The following is a 22,323-nucleotide window of genomic DNA, read 5'->3' on the forward strand; positions in this document are numbered from 1 at the left end:
AGGCACGGGGATTTCCCAGCTCTCCGTCTACGCCGCACGAATTTGGCTAGCTAGTTTGCCATGACGTCAACCTACGCTTGCGCTTAGCGCTTCCCTTGTGCATGCAGGGCTTGTTTATTAGACTTTAGAGGGTTGTGATCCTGTTCGCTGTTGAGCTTGATAATCTATCGCTTTAGTTTTTATTTTTTTCAGGGCGTAGGGCCTGATTATACTTGTTCCATTGCTTTTGACAGAAAATATGAAGAAGAAACACAAAGGGAGGAAGCAAGCCGTGACTGCGCTCAATTTCAAGAGGTGAATGAGTAAAACGAGTTTATTAACCAGTCCCATCCTTATCATTTTGTGTTACTTGTTACTTGTTACTTGTTGAAATAATCCCAAAACTGCAGCTCCGTTGAAGCTCATGAGCTATACCGGGATGAACAATCCCTGCCGTGTGTCAACAAGGGTGCAGAGGTGCCATAATCATAACCCACATATTTACAATAAAAGTGGTTGAACCCGTGCAAGTAAAAATAAGGTTGGCTCCTTACAGGACACTGGAACCAGAAGAAGGCTGCATTATGATGATATGTTGGAGTGCAGCCTCTCTGAATTCTGTTGGGTTGGTGAGTTGAACAGCTGCGCCTGGCAAACTGTTCCACAGTCTTGTTGCTCTTGGAAATAGTGAAAACTTGTAGGGGTCGATGGTTGCTGTGGGTACTGTGTACTTGAGTTGGTGGTCGGGTCTTCCAATATAAGTTGCAGGTGTGATGACTTGTGGGTGTGGGATGCAAACCAGTTGATAATGAATTTTATGGAATAGGACACACTGTGCTAGAAGTCGACGGTTATGAAGGGTGTGCCAGCCTAGGGCAGAAACTAGGGCTGAGGAAGATGTTGTTCTTCTATAGTCCCCATGCACGAAACGGGCCGCTGCTTTCTGGACTAGTTCAAGTGCATTTATGGCTGTAACAGTGTGTGGATTCCATGCTTCAGCTGCGTATTCCAGTTGTGGGCGGATTAACGCAGCATAAGCTCTGGTCTTGACCTCCATAGAACATGGTGACAGTGTTCGCCGGATAAGACCGAGAGTACGGCTTGCTTTGTGTCTGGTATTCTGACAGTGCGTATTCCATCTCAGATCTGGTGTAACCGTAACTCCTAGGTATTTGTACTCAGTGGACCTTGGTATTACATCGTTGTGTAGACTGTAGTTGAAGATTGTGTTCGCTAAATCTAATTGTAAATTACACGTGCTGTTTAATGTTGCAGACGCCGTGCGGAGCTACCAGTAACACGGGCACGGGTAAATAATTCCCCATAGAGACGTGTGTTAGAATTCAAATTTCAAAAAATTCTGTAAAATAGCTGGGAGAAATGAGGTAAATTTATTTCAGCTCTGCACTCTGTGAGCTGTACCTAGACAGAAAGATCCGTCTGTCCGGAGGACTCTTTTATATTTTGCCATTAACGCTGTCCTCCGTATACGGAGGGGATCCGTGAAGCCAGACGTAGTCTCCGCGGAACATTCCCCGACGGACAGATACAGACCGATCTTTCGGTCAAAGCTGTACCCTGTCATCAAATTCATCAAATTTCATTTCCAAGGCAGTGGCAGTAAAATACATAATCCCAACCGCGACCATGGCATTGATGTGTTTAAATTATCCTTTTTTCCCCGAGCTGTTGAGTGTTACTATGTTAGAACCTGGAACTATCTGCCAGGACCTGTGGTCACAATTACCAACCCATTAACATTCAGAGAGGCTGCTCTTCCAGTCATCCGAGTGATGCAGCCTCCAGTTGGGTCACACATCAGTCCGGGAAACCCGCTCATGAGGACCGCTCCCGCGTACGAGGACTGCCCCGCCTCATGAGGACCGCCCCCACGCCTCATGAGGCCCGGGGGGAACGCCTCATGAGGCCCCCTATTCACTTCTTATTCATCTCACATCTGACGTATAAATTGTCGCAACTTTGCACGTGATTTTTTGTTACACACACATGTCCACTATCCATGATGAAAAGAAGAAAAAATCCTGTCTGTTCTTTTTTTCAAAAATCGAGTTTTAATCAACCGATGCAGAGCGCCCATCAAAACATGGGCACCAGCGTGTTCGCACAATGCAAGACTGCCGCACCTAGCGGCCTGATCCGACTAGTCGACTATGATGTAAACAAATGGCTTCTATTTTGGGAAATTTTATTGCATGCTTGTAAGGGTGGAAATGAGTTGCTGGCTTGCCGGAGGTCTGTGCTCTCCGAGTGCTTTTCTAGTTTATAGTTCATAGTCGGGCTTGGCCTTACATTGATTACTAACTAGATTTCATTGCATTTTCCTTTGCAAGTGAGAAGAAACAGAAGAAGCAGCAAAAGAAGATGCTCATATCCAGACTTCATGTCATTCTCAAAGAATTGGAGAAAGCCAAGGCTAAGCAGGATGACAAACAACAAGTTCCAGAGAAGACTCTTAAAGTCCAGCAGCTACAGCGAGAAATTGAAGAGGTATTTCATTTCTCAGTTCATTGTAACATGCTAAATATCTGGCAGTTTCATTAAGTGACTTTGGAAATGATCTGCCATTTGATATAGTGCACATTTGTTTTTATCTACATTACAAAGCACCAGGATGAGGTTTGGATGTACTTAATATTTCATTTTAAATCTGTTTTGCATTAATTAATCAATATTGAAAGTGGAATGTCAATGTCAATAGATAAAAGTTGCATTTGTTACCTCCGCCAAGGGGGGAGGTTATGTTTTCGTTACCGTTGGTTTGTTTGTTAGTTGGTTCGTTCGATCGTTCGTTCATTTGTTTGTCCGTGTGCAAAATAACTCAAAAAATAGTTAACGGATTGAGATGAAACTTGCAGGAAAGGTTTAGAATGACACAAGTAACAAACGATTAACTTTTGTCAGTGATCCAAGAATTGTTGATATTTTGGCAGGAGGTCAATGAACTTGGGAGTTAAGGTTGTGCGTATTTGAGGTTTGCATGCGCGCACTAAAGTGCGTGCTCTAGTTTCTGCCAGGGCGAGGCGCAGCTGAGGGTTTATGATGTAACAAAGGCTGCTATATTGGGAAATTGGGCGGCTTTCAGCACACAATGCATTACGTATGGGTGGAAATCAAAGACATAAAGATGCTTGCTACTGTCTTTGGCGGAAATCACTGATCTCTGTGGAAGACCAAGATCAGTGCGGGTGGAAATGGGCTGCATGCTTGGCGGAGATCTGCGCTCTCAGAGTGCTTCTCTAGTTTGTTCTGTCATGAGATTGCTTGAATATCAAATATGATAAAAATGGCATGTAGCAGATCAGAATCAATATCTTTATCATTATAACATTGCTCCCTGACAATGTAAACATGCTTTGTATGGGCTGCAGACACCATTGTACTTACCGGTAGCTTCTGTAGATATAATAAAATTTGTAGTCGCCAGTTCACTTGCTTTTTACCTAAATTCAAGCAAGTTCATAGAGGCCAAGGCGATGGCCAAGTATATTCATTTCCAGCAAGACAAAGATCTTACGGACATGGTTTACAATTATGTACATTGTGTAAGTCTTCAAAGGGCTGTAGAGTTAAGAATTTTAAAGAGCTGTTTGTTTTCTTGATATTTGAAATGATGCCAAATCAGATTTTATTGTTTTGTCTATACCTTCAGCTTGGAGGCTTAGACAGGTATCAGCAAAGTTCACTCCATGGTGAACAACTCCATGGCAATGTGAACACATCCAAGTGGGTTTTGGACAAACTGAAGGAAAACAATGTCAGAGCCAAAAAGGTATTTATAAGTCACTCTCTATACAGTAATTTCTTCCTGAAAAAAAGTATTCAATAACATGTTTCTTTTCATTCAGAGTAAGTGCAGCAATTCTGCTCTGTTTCATTCACCGTCTACTGGCACACAGGGATTTATAGAAACTCACCGAATGACACAAATACAGCTGTAGATATAGCCATATTCATTGTAATCTCACCACCATATAACATGACTTTTCTTCATAAAAACACGTTAAAAAATTTCTGTTCAAGTCAGACCTTGAAAGAGCAGATTCCCTGCCTTGAAATTATCTATGAGATATCAATAATTTGTCAATTTTAGACATCCCTACCTAGCTGAACCTTGTGCAAGGTCACATGAAATTTCAAGCAATGACTAGTTCATTTTTTTAAAAGAATAGGGATGAAAATTGAATCCTGTATTTTCCAACCAAAACATCTTTGCACCAGAACATTTGAAGAATGTTGGTTTTTCTGGAATTATAAAACAAATTGTCGGCACAGTCCACTACTGTAAAAGTGGATATTTTCGTGTGACTAATTTTTCGCGCTTGGCCGGGTCGGAAGAGTTTCGCATGTTTTTAATTCTGCGGAATCAAGACATCACGCACAGGCACATATGGCAAGCAAAAATATTTGTGTGCTTTTTATTTTCGCGCTAGATTCTGGTTGCGCGAAATGCGCGAAAATTTGAACACCACGAAAATTTCCACTTTTACAGTAGTTTGAGTCATTATGTGCCCATTATTATTATTATTATTATTTATTCGGCAATTCAATATACAATATTCAATACAAGCTGACATAAAATACAAACAGAAAATCCCATACAGTGAATTAATTATGCCTGACTTTTTTTCTTTTTTTGAAATAAATATAACTATCCTTAAAATTTGACCTTACATGTATCATAACATATCCAGAATTTTGAGTGATATCTCAACTTTCAGTGTTCCCAAAGTATCACCCATTCAAAATAAAACTATCACAGATACTGGAAAAAGCACTTTCTTTGACAAATAAGATTGCAGTGAGCTTTCTTGAGTTAATACTAAACTGGTTACGGTATGTACATATGTGTGCATACTGACAAAGCTGCACACGAGGAAATTGCACAATTTTATAAGGAATGTCACATGTACACCCAAGTTTGTATTATCATTCTATTTATTTGTATCATAACCTCCGCCAAGGGAGGAGGTTATGTTTTCGTTACTGTTGGTTTGTTAGTTAGTTTGTTTGTTTGTCTGTGTGCAAAATAACTCAAAAAGTTGTGCACGGATTTGGATGAAACTTGCAGGAAAGGTTGAAAATGACACAAGGAACAGATGATTAAATTTTGGTAGTGATCCGGAAATTTTTATGAGTTTTATGAAGGATTTTTGATATTTTGCTGCATAGGGTCAATGAACTTGGGAGTTCAAGCTGTGCATTTTTGAAGTTTTCATGCGTGCACTAAAGTGCGTGCTCTAGTTTCAGCTGGGGCGAGGCGTGCCGCGCATCTGAGGGTTTATGACATAACGAAGGCTTCTATATTGGGAAATCGGCGATTTTTCAGTGGGTGGAAATCACTGATCTCTATGGAAGAGCAAGATCATCGGTGGAAAGTAACTGCTTGGCGAAGGTCTGCACTCTCGGAGTGCTTTTCTAGTTATTATTATTATTAGATATTTATTTATTAAGTTTTGTTTTTTTGTTTTTTTGTCAAGGGGTCAAAATTGAAGCTGCTAGATGTTGGAGCTGTGAGACTGAACTACACCAAGCAACAGAAATGGTTAGAAGCAGAGGCTATAGACCTCAATCCACAGGCACAAGGCATTAAGAAAGCAAACTTCTTTGAATTCAAGGTATTGCTGGAGATGTGTGTCTCTGTTGTGCATGTATGTGTGTGTATGCTTAGGGAATCTGTCCATTTGAAAATGTGTAATTGTAAGAACTCTAAGATTTTTAAAAACAGTGTTTCATTTCTACATTGACCTAGAAATGTTCCCAGAAGAAGGACTTCTCTAAATATTAGCATTTATCAAAAGCTGGTATAAGCTCTTAGAAAGGATTTTTCATCAGAAAAGTTGCCTTGATAGTCCAAATAGATTTCTCTTACTCAAATTCTCTCATTTAATCATGCTTGTGGAATGCGTGTCAACAACAGAAGTAGCTACTTTGTGTGATTTCTTTGGTAACAATGAACATTTTTTTCCCCAAAAAGAAATGCATTGTGATTGTGTCTACTGAGATTATTTATTCGTCACCTTGCTTTCCTTGTCCCTTGCATATCTGGGGCGAAACATGCACTTCTAATGTAGGACATAAAAAGAAAATAAGTAGAAAATCTTGTTAGAGTTGTAACAGTTGCATGCAGTATGCTTTGCTTTTGCCGTGAAGTCGAAAAATCCTACTGAGTAGGCCTATATTCTGTAACTCTCAATGATCATTGTTAAGATCACATTGGTATTTGTGTCTCTGTAGAAGTTTTATGAAATTGTGGTGTTGTGGCAGGAAAGTGTGAGGATTGCTAAGCTTTTCATGCATAGGGACCAAGGATACAGCATGTGCTGATTGACCCCTGGGGGAGGAAATTGAAAGGTCGCAGAAGAGGAAATGTAACTCAATGCTCCATAGTAGATCAGAACATTTAATACAAAGGCTCTTATCTTCAAATCAATGAAATGCACTCTCCTGGTATCCGATTTGCCCTATATGTTTTTTTTTTTAATCTTCTTTCTGTAGATATCTTAAAAAGAGAAATCATGGGTTCTCCTTAGTGTAAGAAGACATTTGATGAATTATAGTTAGAACATGCTGCCTTTTGTTTATCTTTCTCCGTCTCACATTGTCTAGGTCGGCGAGAGAGGCATCTATGACATCATCGTCCTCAGTCTTGTCCTGAACTTTGTCAGTTCACCAGCACAGCGTGGAGATATGCTGAGAAGATGTAGAAGTCTTTGTGCTGATGATGGCCATCTCTTTGTAAGTTTGTACTTGTTTCTACTTCTTGTTTGTTCTCCTATTTGTATTGTGTAATTTTCAAAGAATTAAGGCCAGCCACAGTCAAGGTGCTTTTCTCTCAATTTGATCTTATATAGTGCACTCCCATTATAATAGATGCAGTTATAACAAAATTCCGGTGACAACAATATAGAAATTCAGGCTGCAACATTATCTGCTGTGTTTTTAATCGTTCGTTTGTTTGTTTAGTTATAACCAAATTTTGATGTAACAAAAGAAAATTGCTGGTCCCAAGGACTTCATTATAACAGCAGTCCATTGTACATCCTTTTTATCCTTCTGTAACTTACACTTTCACACCCAAAAGCATGATTGTAAACTTGGAATTGAACCAAGGTTACTAATACATGTAACATGTAAACCCAATGATCACTTGTAAATACCTAGTTAAAAGAAAGAAATTTGCCACGAAACTTTACAGTGGATTCCCATTATAATGAAGTCCTTGTTACCGACAGTTTTCTTTCATTGTATCGAAATTTCGTATAACTTGAACAAATAAACAATAAAAATACATAGAGTGGATAATGTTGTGGCCTGAATTTTTACTTCATTGTAACTGGAATTTCATTAAACCATGTTTATTTATAACAAAAGTGCACCATATAAGACTGCTGATGTATTATGTGATGTTGGTGTGGCTAAAAGAAAGGTTTCCTCTGTTTGCTTGTATTTCACCCAGTTTTTTACTTTATTCTCTAAAGTTTATTAGTTGGTTGCTCATTACTGCAAGTCTTTACCACCGCATTCAAAATTGTTACTAATTTCTTTATTAAATGTATGATATCTAATTCATATTCTAAGTAAACATACATGCATATCTTTTGATGGAAAACTGAAGATAACAAATACACACTCACTGTTGGATGATTGTGAAAGAGTTGTTAATGTGTTTTTAAGTGTAGTACAACCCACTATGTTTCTGTCATAATTTCGGAGGAATGTTGTGTATCTGTTTACAGGTTGTCCTTCCTCGGGCTTGTCTGGAGAATGCGCGCTATCTGGACCATGACCTCTTCCACAAAATGATGGCTAGCTTGAACTTTGACCTCGTGACCCACCATGACAGCAAGAAACTGAGCTACAAGATGTTCAGGAAGTTCGAGAGGAGGAAAGAGACTGGCCTCTCCAAGAAAAGTGCGTTTCCAAAGCATGAAGTTAGAAATGGAAAGAACTGCAATAATTTTTGCATCGTTCTGAAATGACATTGGAATAACACGCTTTGATAGGTTTAACAAAGGTTGAATGAATAGAGAGTGATGTAGGAGGTGTAAGGAAGATGGCTCTCCTGGCCTTGCTCACTTTGAAGTCTAGACACAAAGGCAAACAAATGGTAATTGTGGCTAACTCAGTGTAAGTCTTCCATGGTTTTCATGTTGTTGGAACAGAGAGACTAGACAAGGCATGTAAATTCAATCTTGAAACCTTCTTTAGCATCTTGTAGTGAACAAAGAAATCCAACCACAACAATGTACACTCTTAAATATAGTTTTCAGTTCAATAGAGTGTGCATGAAATAAAACTCTAGGTCTGTGTTCCTCAAGCAGTCCTTGAATGACAGTCTTTCAATTCGCAGTATTAGAAATTTGATGTCCTTTCATCTTCTGGGACACAAGCACACTTGCCCCCCCCCCCCCAAAAAAAAAAAAATAAAAAAATAAAAAAAAATAATGAAATGGATTCTTTCTCAAGGTCCATAGCAAATTTGCCAATGATATATTTTGTTACGATCATTTTGAGTCACTTTCAATCATCTTGCCCAGATGTTTCCTTAGGAAGGATGAGTTTTGTTATTTTTTTTTTCAACGCGTCATCCATGGATTTGACGATGGGATGACTGTTCATGAGCCCCAATATCTGTTCAAACGCTGTTTTCCACTCGACAAATGTCGGTCAGATCTGACAAGATGTCACATCCCTTTCTTTACCTCTTGAACCATGACTTCTTGATGGTTGGGTCCTCAAAGGAGGCTTAAATCTCCATCCTATGCTTTGTATTAGGCAGCACTCTCTCATAGGATCATGGACCCCGTTTACGGTGCGGGGCCGGGCTCGCGGCTGAGCCCGGCCTCAATTGCGCGGCCGAGCCCCGCAATTTTGTCCGTTTACACTGCTGGGCTCTGCTGCGCTTTTAATTCAAACCTTTCAATATTTTGTCGTAGTGGCGCTCTGCTTGTAAACAAATGCAATTTGGTATTGTCTGGTTTTCAGACCCTTTGCCGACTGAATACCGTGGCAACGAAGTCGCCGTTCGGGCAATGGCCTTTGTCGAAGGAAAAAATCCCTTGCAGGACAAGACCATCTTAAACTATGCTAGTTTTTGACGTTGAGGGGGTTAATATCCTGATTAGCGAAAAAGTACGGGCAGAGGGTTTGGAAGCCAGACTAAAATTGGGCGCGCATTTGGCCCAGTTTGCGTTTACACTGAGAAAAGGCCGGGCTCGGCCGCGGCTGAGACCACCTCCAGAGCGAGGCCAAATGCGAGGCCAATTTTGGCCTCGCATTTGGCCTTTTGCGCGTTTACACTGAAGCGGGGCCTCGCACTGTAAACGGGGTCATGGTCTAACTGCAGGTTCACAGGGTTTATGGCATTGTCAGCTTCCTGAAGCAAGTCGCATTACAGCTTATCAGCATTGATCAAGCCCCTTTCATACTCACAAAATGTTTTAGGGCTTGTAAGAAAGACACTAGGTGATGAGTCTGGTATGCAGATCAGTTGAACAGCTCTGGTCACTGTACACATGGAGACTGCACAATAGCCTAAGTTGATGGTAGTATTTCAATTCAGCCTGATGTTCAGTGGTCCCAGATATAATCAACTAAGGTGGTGTAGAGTGGAGATGAACAATGACTGACCCGGCCACAAGTCATGAAGGTCTGATATCTTCTGCTAAACCAGGTTGCCTCCTTCTCTCCTGCAGACAAAAGTTTTTTTTTTCTTTAATTGGTAACACAAAGTACATAAACAATCTATAATTGGGATGATGTATACAAATACATCTGGGCCATATCTTCTAATAGTAACATTATTGGTAACTTTGGCAGTTAGGCAGATTTCTTCCCTTCTTTGCAAACATCACTCCTGGAGTTTCATCAGTGTCACAAATGTGTGATGAAGATTTTGTAGCACTTGAAAGATCTAGTATCGTTCTCTTTGATCGCACAAGTAGAGTGTGACTTGTATCTGTGCGTGTATATACCTGCATCAGTCAGTACTTGTTTCAGCCAGCGAGAGATTGTTTGTGACGACGCACGGCGATGTGGCTTTCTGAAAGTCAACAAGAGGAATTGTTCTGTGCCTCTAAACTTTTGCGTCCTGTTGAGGTACTAGACGTGGAATTTGTCAACACTGACAAATTAGGTGATCCGATCTTTTCGAAAATCAATGATATGAGTCCTGATCCCAATATAGGCATGACCAGTAGGGTACGGTATGAACCTTTCTACTGACCCGGGAGTTTTGGCGGCGATAGTAGTATCACTCAGTTTGGTGAACCCTCGCAAAATTGTGCGAGAATTTTTTGTTGTTGTGATAACTCTGTTAAAGTAGGGACAAAGGTCAAGGGTCAAAGGCCAGGTTGAAATGCTAACAATTTCCTATTTAATACAGAAATTATGCTTTTTCTCCATACCTTAAAGATTACTCAATGCATATAAAACTTATGAAAGAGTCAAAGTCAAGTAAACATCCTCAAATTCCCAATACATGCTCTCCTGAATAGAAAATATATTCATTCAGCCAATTAAACCTAGTTCAAGGAAAGTGAACATTCAACATTTGTGACAATCATGTCATTTTAAAATTTTGCTCCTTATGTCAAACTGTCATCACACATTGTAAAAACGTGTAGTCCTATTAGGAGAATCATGCATGATGGCGGAGGCATACCAGTCGCCATAGCGACATTTCTTTTTTTTTCTTTTTTTTTTCCAGATGCTTGTCTTGGAGTTAAAGGCAAGTATATTGAGCAGTTACAGTTGAACAATATGATTATACAATCCACTCCTTTATAATGAAGCAGTCTAATATCTTTATCACAGGATAAGCAAAAAACATAGATTGAGGCTATCATAAATCACAATCATATTTCTACATGCTTAATTTTACCTGAATATGTTTGATTCTTTTGAGGAATGATCAAGTCTTCAGGAGGAAGTGTCACCCCCCACCAAATCACAAGATGTGCCCAAATGAGCGGACCCTTCGGAAGGGAACTTGACACTATCTTTGCAGATTCCGGACTTGTTGACATGGGGGAGAACACAAGAAGAAAGAGAACAGATATGTACGATAAGGATATTGAGCATTTCACAGGAGAATTCCAACCTGACGCCCTATTTGACTATATTCTGGGCAGATGGCACTTGGCTTTTGGTGCATTTGAAGTGAATCCACTAGTGCAAAACCCTAAGAAGTTGGGTCAGAAGTTGCAAAATCTGTCACAGACTTTTGACATGTGGAAAAACATTTCTTGCTCCAATGAAATTAAATAGACTGACAACTTTAGCAACCAGTACATTCCAAAACATATATTTGGGTGATGTTTGATAATGATTCAGTTTGAAAGAGTGTATTAAGAAGGAGCAATCCATCTGAGTCAAATGACATTGATCAGTAACTGACATGAATGATGGAGGAAAGAAACACATTTGAAATTGCAAAATGTTTTGAGCTTAGAAAACTTTTAAATGGTTGAGAATAAGGGATAATCAGAAACTGATGTACTCGATTTCAGTTGCACCAATGCAATACAAATTACTTGATACAGACTAATTTAGGATAATGAGTTTGGAGAAATCAAATGTCATGTCTTCTGGATGTTCTTCCGTGAGAGAGCTGAGGTTACACTGATTCATCGCAAACAATGCAGCAATCTGAATTTTGGTGTGAGATGGCACTCATCTCCTTCAGAGAAAGGAATGTCAAAATTCCCTCTCTGAAACATCTTGTTCTTCTGAGAACGTCATGGAGGAGCTCCATCAGTGCCTTGTCAACTCTCCTCGAGTCCAGAGCCAAAGGGTACAGGTACATCTTTGCTTTTGCCTTCCTCCCATCTCTTCCAGCTCTTCCGACCTCTTGCCAGTATGCCATTATGTCTGTTGGCGCTCCCCAGTGGATGACATATGAGATGTCGGGAGTGTCTATCCCTAAGCCAAAAGTGATGGTAGCGACAACACAGTGAAGTTTGCTGTCTCTTTCAGGCATGGATTCCGTTATTTGTCTCTGCGAATGGGAATCCATACTCCCATGGTACATTTCACATAGTCTTTCGGCTGGAGGCATATTGTCTAATTCTGTGTGGATCCATCCCCAAATCTGAGTCACATGATCTATGTTGCTGATGGATCAAAGAGTATAGAAAGGACATTTTCAGGCAGATGAGTTTTATGAAGACTTAAATCTGCATGTGAACTATCGTGTATTTCTTTGCAGTGACATTGCCATGCTTTCTTTTGTATCTTCCAGGAATAAGAAGCTATTCCTTTTTTCTTCTCGGTGATACAATAGTAGTAATACTTGTTAAACCCTATAGAGCCCAGCTGGTGTGGAGGCAGGGTGCACTCCGGTGCTTAGTTGGGATCAACCTTGTGACAACAGAGTTTTTGGTTCCTCGGTACATACTTTTTTAATATGGGTTGTGGGTATCTGTGTCATTCAAGATATATGCTATTATATTCCCTGTGCAGTATCAATTTTAACAGAAAATCTAAAGAATATCTACCTCCACTGCCCCCCCTCCCAAATAGTATATGACTATGTAATATCATTACCTGGCATAGATTATGGCCTTGGGAGTTCTCTCCTAGTGCACCTTGAGCAATGCCACATATCACTTCAGGGACTCTTGAAATTCCCTGGTGTCTGTTCTTTGTACAGACAAGTGGATGTTTGGTCTGAAAGAAAGAAAATATGTGTGTAACCATTTGAATCAAGAAAGCTGTCTTCCCATGCTGTATAGCATATCTTGATTCTAATGAATATTTCAATCATGAAATAAGCTTAAAGGTAGTACTTAATGATGTATGGTTTACATCATGTCTCAAATAGTGCCCATTATATCCTTTTCTGTCTTCAGATGTTGGATTGTGAAAAACTATAGAAGAATAAGATACCAAGAGGAGAGAAAAAATAATTTCTAGAAGGAAGAAAGAAAATATCATTTGCCATGAAATAATAACAGCCTCATTCCTTGTCTTTCAACATTCACTTTATCAGGATTGCGTAGTATGATGTTATAATTATGTATTTTGCAAGTTTACATGCCAAAGTTCTGATGTCAGAGATGATTATGACAATGTGTCAAATCATTTCATTAAAATAAGCAAATATATAACCAGGGCTCAACATTAATACATATCACTTACCCAGGGCAGGTACAGCACCGAGAATGCCACCAAAACATAAAAGAAAGCAGCAAAATTGTGCAGCAGCAACAGTGTGAACAAGAACAAGTGAACGAATTAGATATTAAAGAAACGTATGTATACTATAAAAGTAAGTTTTTTTCTGGTGATATTTGTAACTTATCGAACCGCAAAGATCTGTGACAGACTGTGTTTCTTTTTCAAGCTTACTGATAAAGCACTCTTTTGACTTAGGGCGCTCCCACAGTATTACTGTGTACAAGGAGCGCCCCGCGGTTAGTAGAGACGTAACGTTAGTTATGGTAGTACTACTACTAATAGAGGTCTAGACCATCTAACGTTAGTAGATTTCTAACGGTTAGTAGATTTGACTGATACTTATCTTTTACAGTCAACTACTCTAGATCGGGGTGTGACTGGAGAGAGAGCTAATCTACACAAAATTAGGTAGAGAGAGTTATATTAGGTGAAAAATTTGAACATTCACAGTTCATTCAAACTTGTAGTTTGCATATAATGGAGTTTTTTGTGCAGCACACTGCACTGGTTGCAAAAAAAAATATTAAGTGTAACAAAAACTTGGAGGCTGGCTGGAAGTTCATGATTTCCCTTTTGTTTCATGACTGAGACTTGGCTCCAGCATTCAACGAGCCTCATGCAACCTTCCCTAGTAAATCTATATTTTCTTGTGTTGTCGCCATTGTGTATTTCTAACGGTTGCGACCGATCCCTGAAAACCAGTCTCTTTCTTGTTTCTGCCTCAGCAGCTAGCATGAGCATGGCAGCCATGATGAAATAAAGTTGCCAATTGCATAGCAACCAATACTTGCGATTGATTTTCATAACTTGTGATTGATTCAGAATCAATCGAAAGTTATGATCAATTTAGGTCAAAAGTTGCCATTAATTTTATTCATAATTTTTTTATAAGATGGATTTGCATTCAATCGTAATGTTGCGATTGATTTGAATCAATCACAAGTCTTTATAAGATGGGGCCCTGGTCTTCGCCTGGATACATCAGCATTTTTTTTTTTTTGGGGGGGGAAGTTCTCAACAGCTGCCTTTTCAATTTGAATCAAGAGATTGTTCTTTAACATCTTCAAACTCAATTTGGGGGCGTCATCTGTACTTGTCAGACAATGCGAGATGTAAGCATTTGCCTGGCAAATCTCCAAGAGCCTTGGGAAGATGCATTTCCACCACTTGACCGTTTTGCAATTGAACTGTCCATAGTATGATACAGCTTGATTCATGCGATCACATCCATTCATTGACATGTTATAGTCCTGTATGACTTACGGGATGTCAAATGAATCACCCAATTTTCTTGTGATGAATTTGGTTTTGACCGAGGCTTGTGTTGACACAATAATAACTGGCTTCTTCTCCTTCTTTGCCTTTCCCGTCATATCTTTCCACATTACACAGAGTATTTTATCATCATCATTTCTGTACCACTGGGGCTCTCGATGGCTCAGTTTCAGCATTAAAATGTGTCCTCGCATTTCTTAAGCATGCATGTTCACAGATTCTACATTCTTGAGTATACTCAATTTTTATTCAAATGGCCATTCATGATAACAATGAAAGTTAAGGAAAATGTCAAAACAAACCTGTTTATTCAAAAAGGTAACTGGCATTTAAGAGAATCTACAGATGCTTCTTTTCACTGAAAAAGTAGCATCTGTGTCTGCTCGTAAATATAACCATGTGTGTCATCTTACAAAGAAGACAGGTTTTGATAGAACTCCAACTGTTTTCAAGAATGAGCAATACTCAAGAAACTTACTACCAATACTCAATACACATTAACCAGTGGCGTTACAATGTTTTCAAGTATATATGATGTGATTTTCATTAAAGAGAGAGAAGTAAGAAAGATGGAGAAGGGATAGGGAGATATTAAGAGAATTAAGATTATAGTCAACACTTGCAATGAGATTCAACATGAAATACTGATACGGTCATTACCCGCATCATGCACTCCATTGTCTTCCTATGATCGTTTTTACGTAGCATTTTACCGTAGCTGTAAATATGTACATGTGTGGATGTAGCTTCATATCAAAGATCTTAACTGGGGCATTCATTTCCCTCACTTGACCATGATTCACGAGGCGGCTGAGTCTATCACCAAAAGTGCACTCATCAGTAGCATCAAGACTGTATGCCAAAGAAAAGCTCATGTATACAGTATCACATGTACAATAAAAAATAATGTACAACTTCATTTACGGTCCACATAATGCATTCATATTTATAGGAGCTATAGTGATATATAGGGAGTGACCAAAAAAAAAAAAAAAAAATTAATGACCACTCTCTTTTGCCACAGGACTGTTCTTCCTTGGGGCCCTGCACAAACAGCCATAACAGATAACAAAACAATGACATTTACACTAAGTACAGCATACGTACAATTCTTCTACTGAACATGAATACATACAATCACACAATAACTACCCCGGTATACACTGACTTCTATAAATATACTAACCAAAGAAACAATAATACCATGGTGGGCCTACTTATCTTTTTTAACCAAAAACATTCAAAAAACTTTTGAACAAAAAAATTGTCTCTTAATGTGATCAGTATCTCACCCACTACTAAAGGAGCCAGCACAATCCGCAACAATTGTTCAAATTTCCTATTGAAAAAAATGCTGCCTCTATGGCAACGGGCTACTCACCATTGGCAAGATGTTTATGATATATATATATATATATATATATATATATATATATACACACACATATATTATATCAGGTTGATTTTATGTAATGACCACAATATTTTACAGAAACTAAGATCAAATGCTCAAAGACTTAATATGTGGGCCAAATTAGCTAATAATTTTCATAATTTCCATTAAGAAGGAAACTGTCACTATGATTAAAACAAAAGAATGTTTGACCTCAAAAAAGATTAAGTCTGCACATACATGTACATACAATGTTGCAGTCACACCTTTCAGACAATTATTAAATATTAATTTAGGGAGTGAACTCAATAATTTTTTTTTTATGCATACTTTTCATTGGCAAAATAATTCTGGTCACCATGGCAATGCACCATTTCAAAATTGTCTCAAAATTACCGCGGTCACCTGCATAAGCCACAACATTTTATGAGAAGTTCATCTAAAATGTTACCATGGCAACACATGATCTGACTATAAAAAAAAGAAGTCTGCACAACTTCATAGTGTAAAAATCATACCTCCCAAATTTCCAATTAAAAGTTCTGAATCTGATAAATTAACTAAACCTCAATTTTGATATCATTTTCATACATGATATACTCTCACCATGGCAACAAACTATCCGGCTATGACAAAAAAAAAGAGTAAAAATTGCACATTTACCTACTACATCTGTCACATGTGCAAAATTTCAAATCAATGTAGAGTGACTGGAATTATACTCTGATGGTAGAGTTACTTCTACTCACCAAAAATGTAGTTGTAGAAATGATGTCAAAATATCAGGTATATGGTGTATGGTCACCCAACTCCTCACCTATCAGTAACTTATTCAGCCTAATTTCCTAATTTTAATAACTTATTCAGCCGTTTCTGCTTGGAGATCGACATCCAGCAGATGAGTTCTGTCTTTAACTTGGTATATGGTTTGTCCTCGGGGTGGTGGCTAAACAATCAAATCCCTGACTTCCATCGCCCCATCCGGCTGGAGAGATGAAATCACATAGGAAAATCTTGTCTTCTCCCTGAGAATATGTTAAGTGTCAAAGGTGACCTTGACTTGTGCAAACCATATCGCAGGGTCGCTTGCCGAGAATGGCGGCAACTTCAAAAGTCTGGTGACTTCATCTCCGGCATCTGTGCCAGTGCCAGTGTTAGTGGCATCTGCCAATGAATTATCTCCTCCTTCATGTCTGTTTGATCCTGATGACTCATAATAGCAAGTGAAAATCAGGGTCACCAATTGTTGCCAATTTTCGGGTACGTTTATCGATGTCTTCTGACTTGTCTTATGATCCCTTTCCCACTTTTGCTCCTCTCATGAGCCTTTCAAACTGTTGTCACTGTACTGTTCCCAGACAAAATCCACACAGTAAGTATATTGCATCTGATGCTGTACATATGGCCAGAACACATTTAATGCATATTCTTTGAAGGTCTTAGCAGTAATATGTTTAAGAATGTTCACTGAGCTGCCACGTCTCCATCTAGGGTGATCACATCAATCTTTCGGTAGTCGCCTCTTGATTCAGCACACTTCTGTAATGGTGCAATGAGGTCAAATTTGCGTCCTTGTCTTTAGTTGCTGCAGTAGCAAGTGCAAAGCACTTGCAGAAACTCCAGTGTCATGCGGTAGGCCGCTGGCTCTAGGTGTACAGCTCTTGTGTTGAGGCAGGTTATGTTTTGCTGTCTTATTTCTGCCAACTCAAACATTGAATGAACCGGTGCGAGCCTTGCTGGTTTAACTGTTTGGCCTGATGAAGGCGTCAATCTGACCCTGGGTCTTTACATAAGTAAAGTGTAGTACCGGTCGTCAGGCCTCTCCACTGAGGTTCCTCACAATGGTTGAAAATTGGAGAGAGGGCAGAGTATGGTTGGTGGAGAAGAAATACTCCATATTCCTTATCCAATCCTCCTGCTGGGTGAACAAATCGATGGTGGCGCCGATGTGCTCTACGTCGGCTTGAATAGCTTTTTAGCTCTCCTGAGCCAAAGGCTCAAGTGAGCTATGGCGATCGCTCTTCGTCCGTTGTCCGTCGTGCATCGTCCGTTGTGCGTAAACTTTTTACATTTTCATCTTCTTCTTGAGAACCCCACGACCGATTTTCACCAAACTTGGCAGGTAGCATCCCTAGGGGATAGGATCTCAATTTGTTCAAATGGGCACCATGGCCCACCTGGGGGGCCCCAAGGGGGCCCAAACCCCCTAAAATTAAGGAATCTTTAAAAACCCATTTCTCTAGAACCAGAAGTGGTAGGGCTTAGTTAATACTATGAGTTAGTACATTGATGACTGTAGTTTCAAGTTTGTTCATGGGGGAATCAGGGGTGCCCCCCTTGGGACCCAGGGGAGGGGGGTGGGAGGGGTCCTTAATCATAATGGGGCCTAAATTGTACATTTTCATCTTCTCTTTGAGATCCCCATGTCTGATTTTCACCAAACTTGGTAGGTAGCATCCCGAGGGGGATAGGATCTCAATTTGTTCAAATGAGCACCATGGCCCACCTGAGGGGCCCCCCGGGGGGGGGGGGGGGGGGGGGGGGGGGCCCAAACCCCCTACAATTAAGGAATCTTTAAAAATCTTCTCCAGAAGTGATAGGGCTAAGATAATACTATGAGTTATTACATTGATGACTGTAGTTTCAAGTTTGTTCATGGGATTGGCGGAATCAGGGGTGCCCCCCCCCCCCCTTGGGACCCAGGAGAGGGGATGGGGATGGGTCCTAATGGGGCCTGAATTGTACATGTTCATCTTCCTTTTGAAAACCTCATGATGAATTTTGACCAAACTTAGCAGGTAGCATCCCTAGGGGGATAGAATCTCAATTCCTTCAAATGGGCACCATGTCCCTCTTGGGGGGGAGGGGGGGGGGGGGGTCCTAGGGCCCCCCCCCCCCACATTAGAGAATATATTTAAAAACTCCTACTCTAGAACCAGAAATGATAAAACAAAGTTAATACCATGAGTTTGTACATTGATGGCTTTAGTTCCAACTTTGTTCATTGCAGATCCAGGGCTGCCTGCCCCCCCCCCTTCCACCCTGAAGTTGGGGGGAGGGGGGGGGGGATCCATATGTAACCCGTCTTTGTTACGAGAAGACTGGCTACGAGAGTAACTCTGTAAAACAGGAGGCAAGAGACAAGGAATGATTAAGGTGATATCGACATCGGACGAACTGCGATAAGTCGCCGAGTGGTGTTCTTGACTTCCGGTGGGGGATATTTGCATATTTTAAACAATTTGATACCAGACCAATTACCATAAAATAAGGGCTTCATAAAGGTGGTTCACGACGACGTGTGGTCACGTGACCGGTGAAAGGGAAGGTTCTAGAATCCCGTTCACACATGATTCAAAATGCGGGAAGGGGAACATGTTATACATTTAACATTCTATTCTCGTTACCAGCTGCCTGGTTACACTCTCCCCCTCTTTGAAACTATTAATACCAACGGAACACCAGCTCTGGTCAACGCCAAATCCTTAAATTTAATTATTATCAATGGTTAATTACAATTCCAAGTCTGGCTCGCTCGGCAGCCATGGCCGGACTCATCCAACGCGCCCACAATCGTCGACCAGCTTCCAGCTTTCGTTGGTAGACAGACACTACATTTATGCGGCCAAGTGCAGTGTATTGTAGCCAGTCAATGGGTTTTGGGTGCCGGGTGCTACATCGTGGCTGGGGTGTGTCTTCAGTCCCTTCATCCTGGCAGGCCGTTGTCCTGTCTTCCGGAGGAGTTTCCTGCCCCGCGGGCTGGCGATCTTCTGGGAGGGAAGGTGTGTCCGATCTAGAGGCTTCAACGTGTGGCATGGTAGGGTCTGATTCGGTGACAGCTTCTGTGGGATTGAGGTCGTCGTGATCTTGGTCTGGTGCGCTTGGAGGTCCGTCAGGGCTGTCGAGGGTCTGTGGGATGTTATCCCGATTTTCAGGAGGCTTGTGAAGGTTGTCGCTGTGTGAGGAAACATGTCTATGTCTCATTACTGCCAAGTCATCTCCAAGGCTTGCGTGATCTGGAGCGACAGACAGAGGTCCTTCAGCCTGCGAAATACCTGATTCCTCCTCTGGGACGTTTCGGTCAGGATCCAGGTCTTCTTCAACCGGGAGGAACATGCACGGCGTTAGTAGGTTCCTGTGGACAGTCCTCTCACGACTACCATCCACCTTCTCTATACGGTAGATCGGTAGGTCTGGGTGCTTATTTCTTATGACATATGGGATGGGCTCCCATTTGTCTGCAAGCTTACGCCCGCCTACCGTTTTGTCCATGACCAGCACCCGGTCACCTGGGAGCAAGGGTGATAACTTCGCCCTCTTGTCATGCTGGGCCTTTCGGTGGAGCTTGGAGGAGGCTGACGCCGCCGTGGCAACTTCGTATAGCCTTTGCAGCTCATCACGGAAGTTAGAAACATACTCCTCGTGGGTTTACTCTTCTTGAGTTTCTTGTAGGCCGAACATCACATCGACAGGGAGGTTTGGATGTCTTCCAAACATCAAGTGGAAGGGTGCATATCCCGTCGATTCATGCCGTGTTGCATTATAGGCATGGGTAAGAAGACCAAGGTGCTCCTTCCAGTCAGCCTTATCCTCTGGTGACAGAGTGCCCAGCATGTCGATCAAGGTTCTGTTGAACCTTTCGGTAGTTCCGTTGCCCTGGGGATGGTAGGCTGTGGTCCTACTTCTTTGCACACCGGCAACTTTACAGAGTTCCGCCATAAGCTTGCTCTGAAAGTTGCATCCCTGATCTGGATGGATCCGCCGGGGGAATCCGTAGTGCACAAAGAAATTTTTCCACAGAGTTCGTGCAACCGTAGTGGCGTGCTGGTCTCTGGTCGGGTAGGCTTGTGCGCAGCGGGTAAAATGGTCAGTGACTACGAGCACATTTTCCACTCCACCCTTCGACTTCTCCAACTTTAGGTAGTCAATGCAGACTAATTCCAAGGGCTCCGAGGTGTGGATGCTGTTCAAGGGGGCACGATTGTTGGCAGTTGGCGTCTTCCGGAGGCAACACTGCCTACATGTGATGCACCACACCCTAACATCCCTCGCCATCTTCACCCAGAAGAAACGCTGCCGCACCGAGTCCAGAGTCGTCTCGAATCCTGGATGACCAATGTCATCATGGAGGTGTCCGAGTACCAACCTATGGTAACAGTGTGGTAGGACGAGCTGGAAGCACGTTTTTTCCCTGCCTGATCCTGATATCGGCGGTAGAGTACGTCATCCCTGAAAACTAGACGTTTTACTTGGTGGAGCAGTGTCCGAGCGTGTGGGGTCATCTTACTCAAGTCGGACCTCCGGGGTTTAGCCCCTCGCTCGAGCAGTCTGATGATCTCAGATAGGTCAGGATCTGCTAACACTTCCACAAGAAAGGTCTCGTTGAAGTCTGGGAAGCCAAGAATTGGTGGTGAGGTTAACCGATCCTTTATGGTCCTAAAGGCCTCCTCCTGCGCCGGGGTCCATTCAAAGGGAGGTGGTGGTTTCCTGGACTTCCTCTTCTTGCCTCCTCCTTCCATCAGTTCGTACAGGGGCTTCGCTATTGTGGAGTAATCTTTAACAAACTGCCTGTAATATCCCGTAAATCCCAGAAAGCGGCGAACATCTCGACTGGTCTGGGGGCGTGGCCAGTCTGCAACCGCCTGGGTTTTCTCCGGGTCTGTCGCGATTCCATCTTGGCTGATGACATGACCAAGGTAGTGTACCTCTCTCTGCAAGAGGTGGCACTTTCGCAGCTTCAGTTTTAGTCCATGTTGTCTCAGTCGGTCGAAAACAAGTCTCAGTCGGGCTATGTGTTCGTCAAATGTCGCCAAAAACACAATGACATCGTCAAGGTAGATGAGGACTGACTCAAAGTTTTGGGCACCCAAGCAGTTGGTCATCAGCCTCTGAAAGGTCGCTGGGGCGTCCTGTAGCCCAAAGGGCATACGAATGCATTCGTAGAGGCCCATTGGGGTGGTGAAGGCTGTCTTCGGTCGATCCTGGTCTGCTACCCGGACCTGCCAGTATCCGCTTGTCAAGTGAAGGGTAGAAAAATATCTTGCTTTGCCAAGGGAGTAAAAGGCTTTGTCAATCCGGGGCATTGGGAAGGCGTCTCTGCGGGTCTTACTATTGAGGCGTCGGTAGTCGATGCACAGTCGAATGGTACCATCCTTCTTATGCACGACTACAATGGGGGATGCATAGGGACTGGTGCTCTTCTGGATAACGCCGGCCTCCTCCATCTCTTGGATGTGTTTCCGGACGTCCTGATATTGTGCGGGAGGGATTCGATGGTAGGGTAGCCGGAAGTGTTCATTGTCGACAAGAGGGATTTTATGTTTGACTCCCGTTGCACATCCGTAATCAAAATCGTGTTGGGAGATGACATCTGCATATTGTTGAAGGAGGGAGGCCATCTCTACTTCCTCTTCTGGGTTGGTGAAGAGGGCATTAGACAAATCTAACATAGGGGTTGCATTCATTGGGCCACGTGA

At 41.7% G+C, this 22,323-nt stretch overlaps 2 protein-coding genes across 2 annotated transcripts; one reads left to right on the forward strand and one right to left on the reverse strand.

The window, feature by feature from the left end:
• The first annotated feature begins 148 nt into the window (after positions 1 to 148).
• LOC139738813 (uncharacterized) lies at positions 149 to 8,395 on the forward strand. Its single transcript, XM_071649450.1, has 6 exons — positions 149 to 294; positions 2,331 to 2,487; positions 3,650 to 3,769; positions 5,478 to 5,615; positions 6,607 to 6,735; positions 7,737 to 8,395. Exons 1-6 carry the CDS (start codon positions 239 to 241, stop codon positions 7,977 to 7,979), a joined length of 843 nt encoding a protein of 280 aa, XP_071505551.1. The 5' UTR covers positions 149 to 238; the 3' UTR covers positions 7,980 to 8,395.
• A 3,222-nt stretch (positions 8,396 to 11,617) lies between these two features.
• Positions 11,618 to 12,058, reverse strand: LOC139738797 (ATP-dependent DNA helicase RecQ-like). Its single transcript, XM_071649435.1, has one exon. It carries the CDS (start codon positions 12,056 to 12,058, stop codon positions 11,618 to 11,620), a length of 441 nt encoding a protein of 146 aa, XP_071505536.1.
• Between the last annotated feature and the right edge of the window lie 10,265 nt (positions 12,059 to 22,323).

The sequence above is a fragment of the Diadema antillarum genome, unplaced genomic scaffold, assembly GCF_040938485.1.
Source record: "Diadema antillarum isolate AM-2024a unplaced genomic scaffold, OU_Dant_1.0 seq00000768_RagTag, whole genome shotgun sequence".
Classification (NCBI taxonomy): domain Eukaryota; kingdom Metazoa; phylum Echinodermata; class Echinoidea; order Diadematoida; family Diadematidae; genus Diadema; species Diadema antillarum.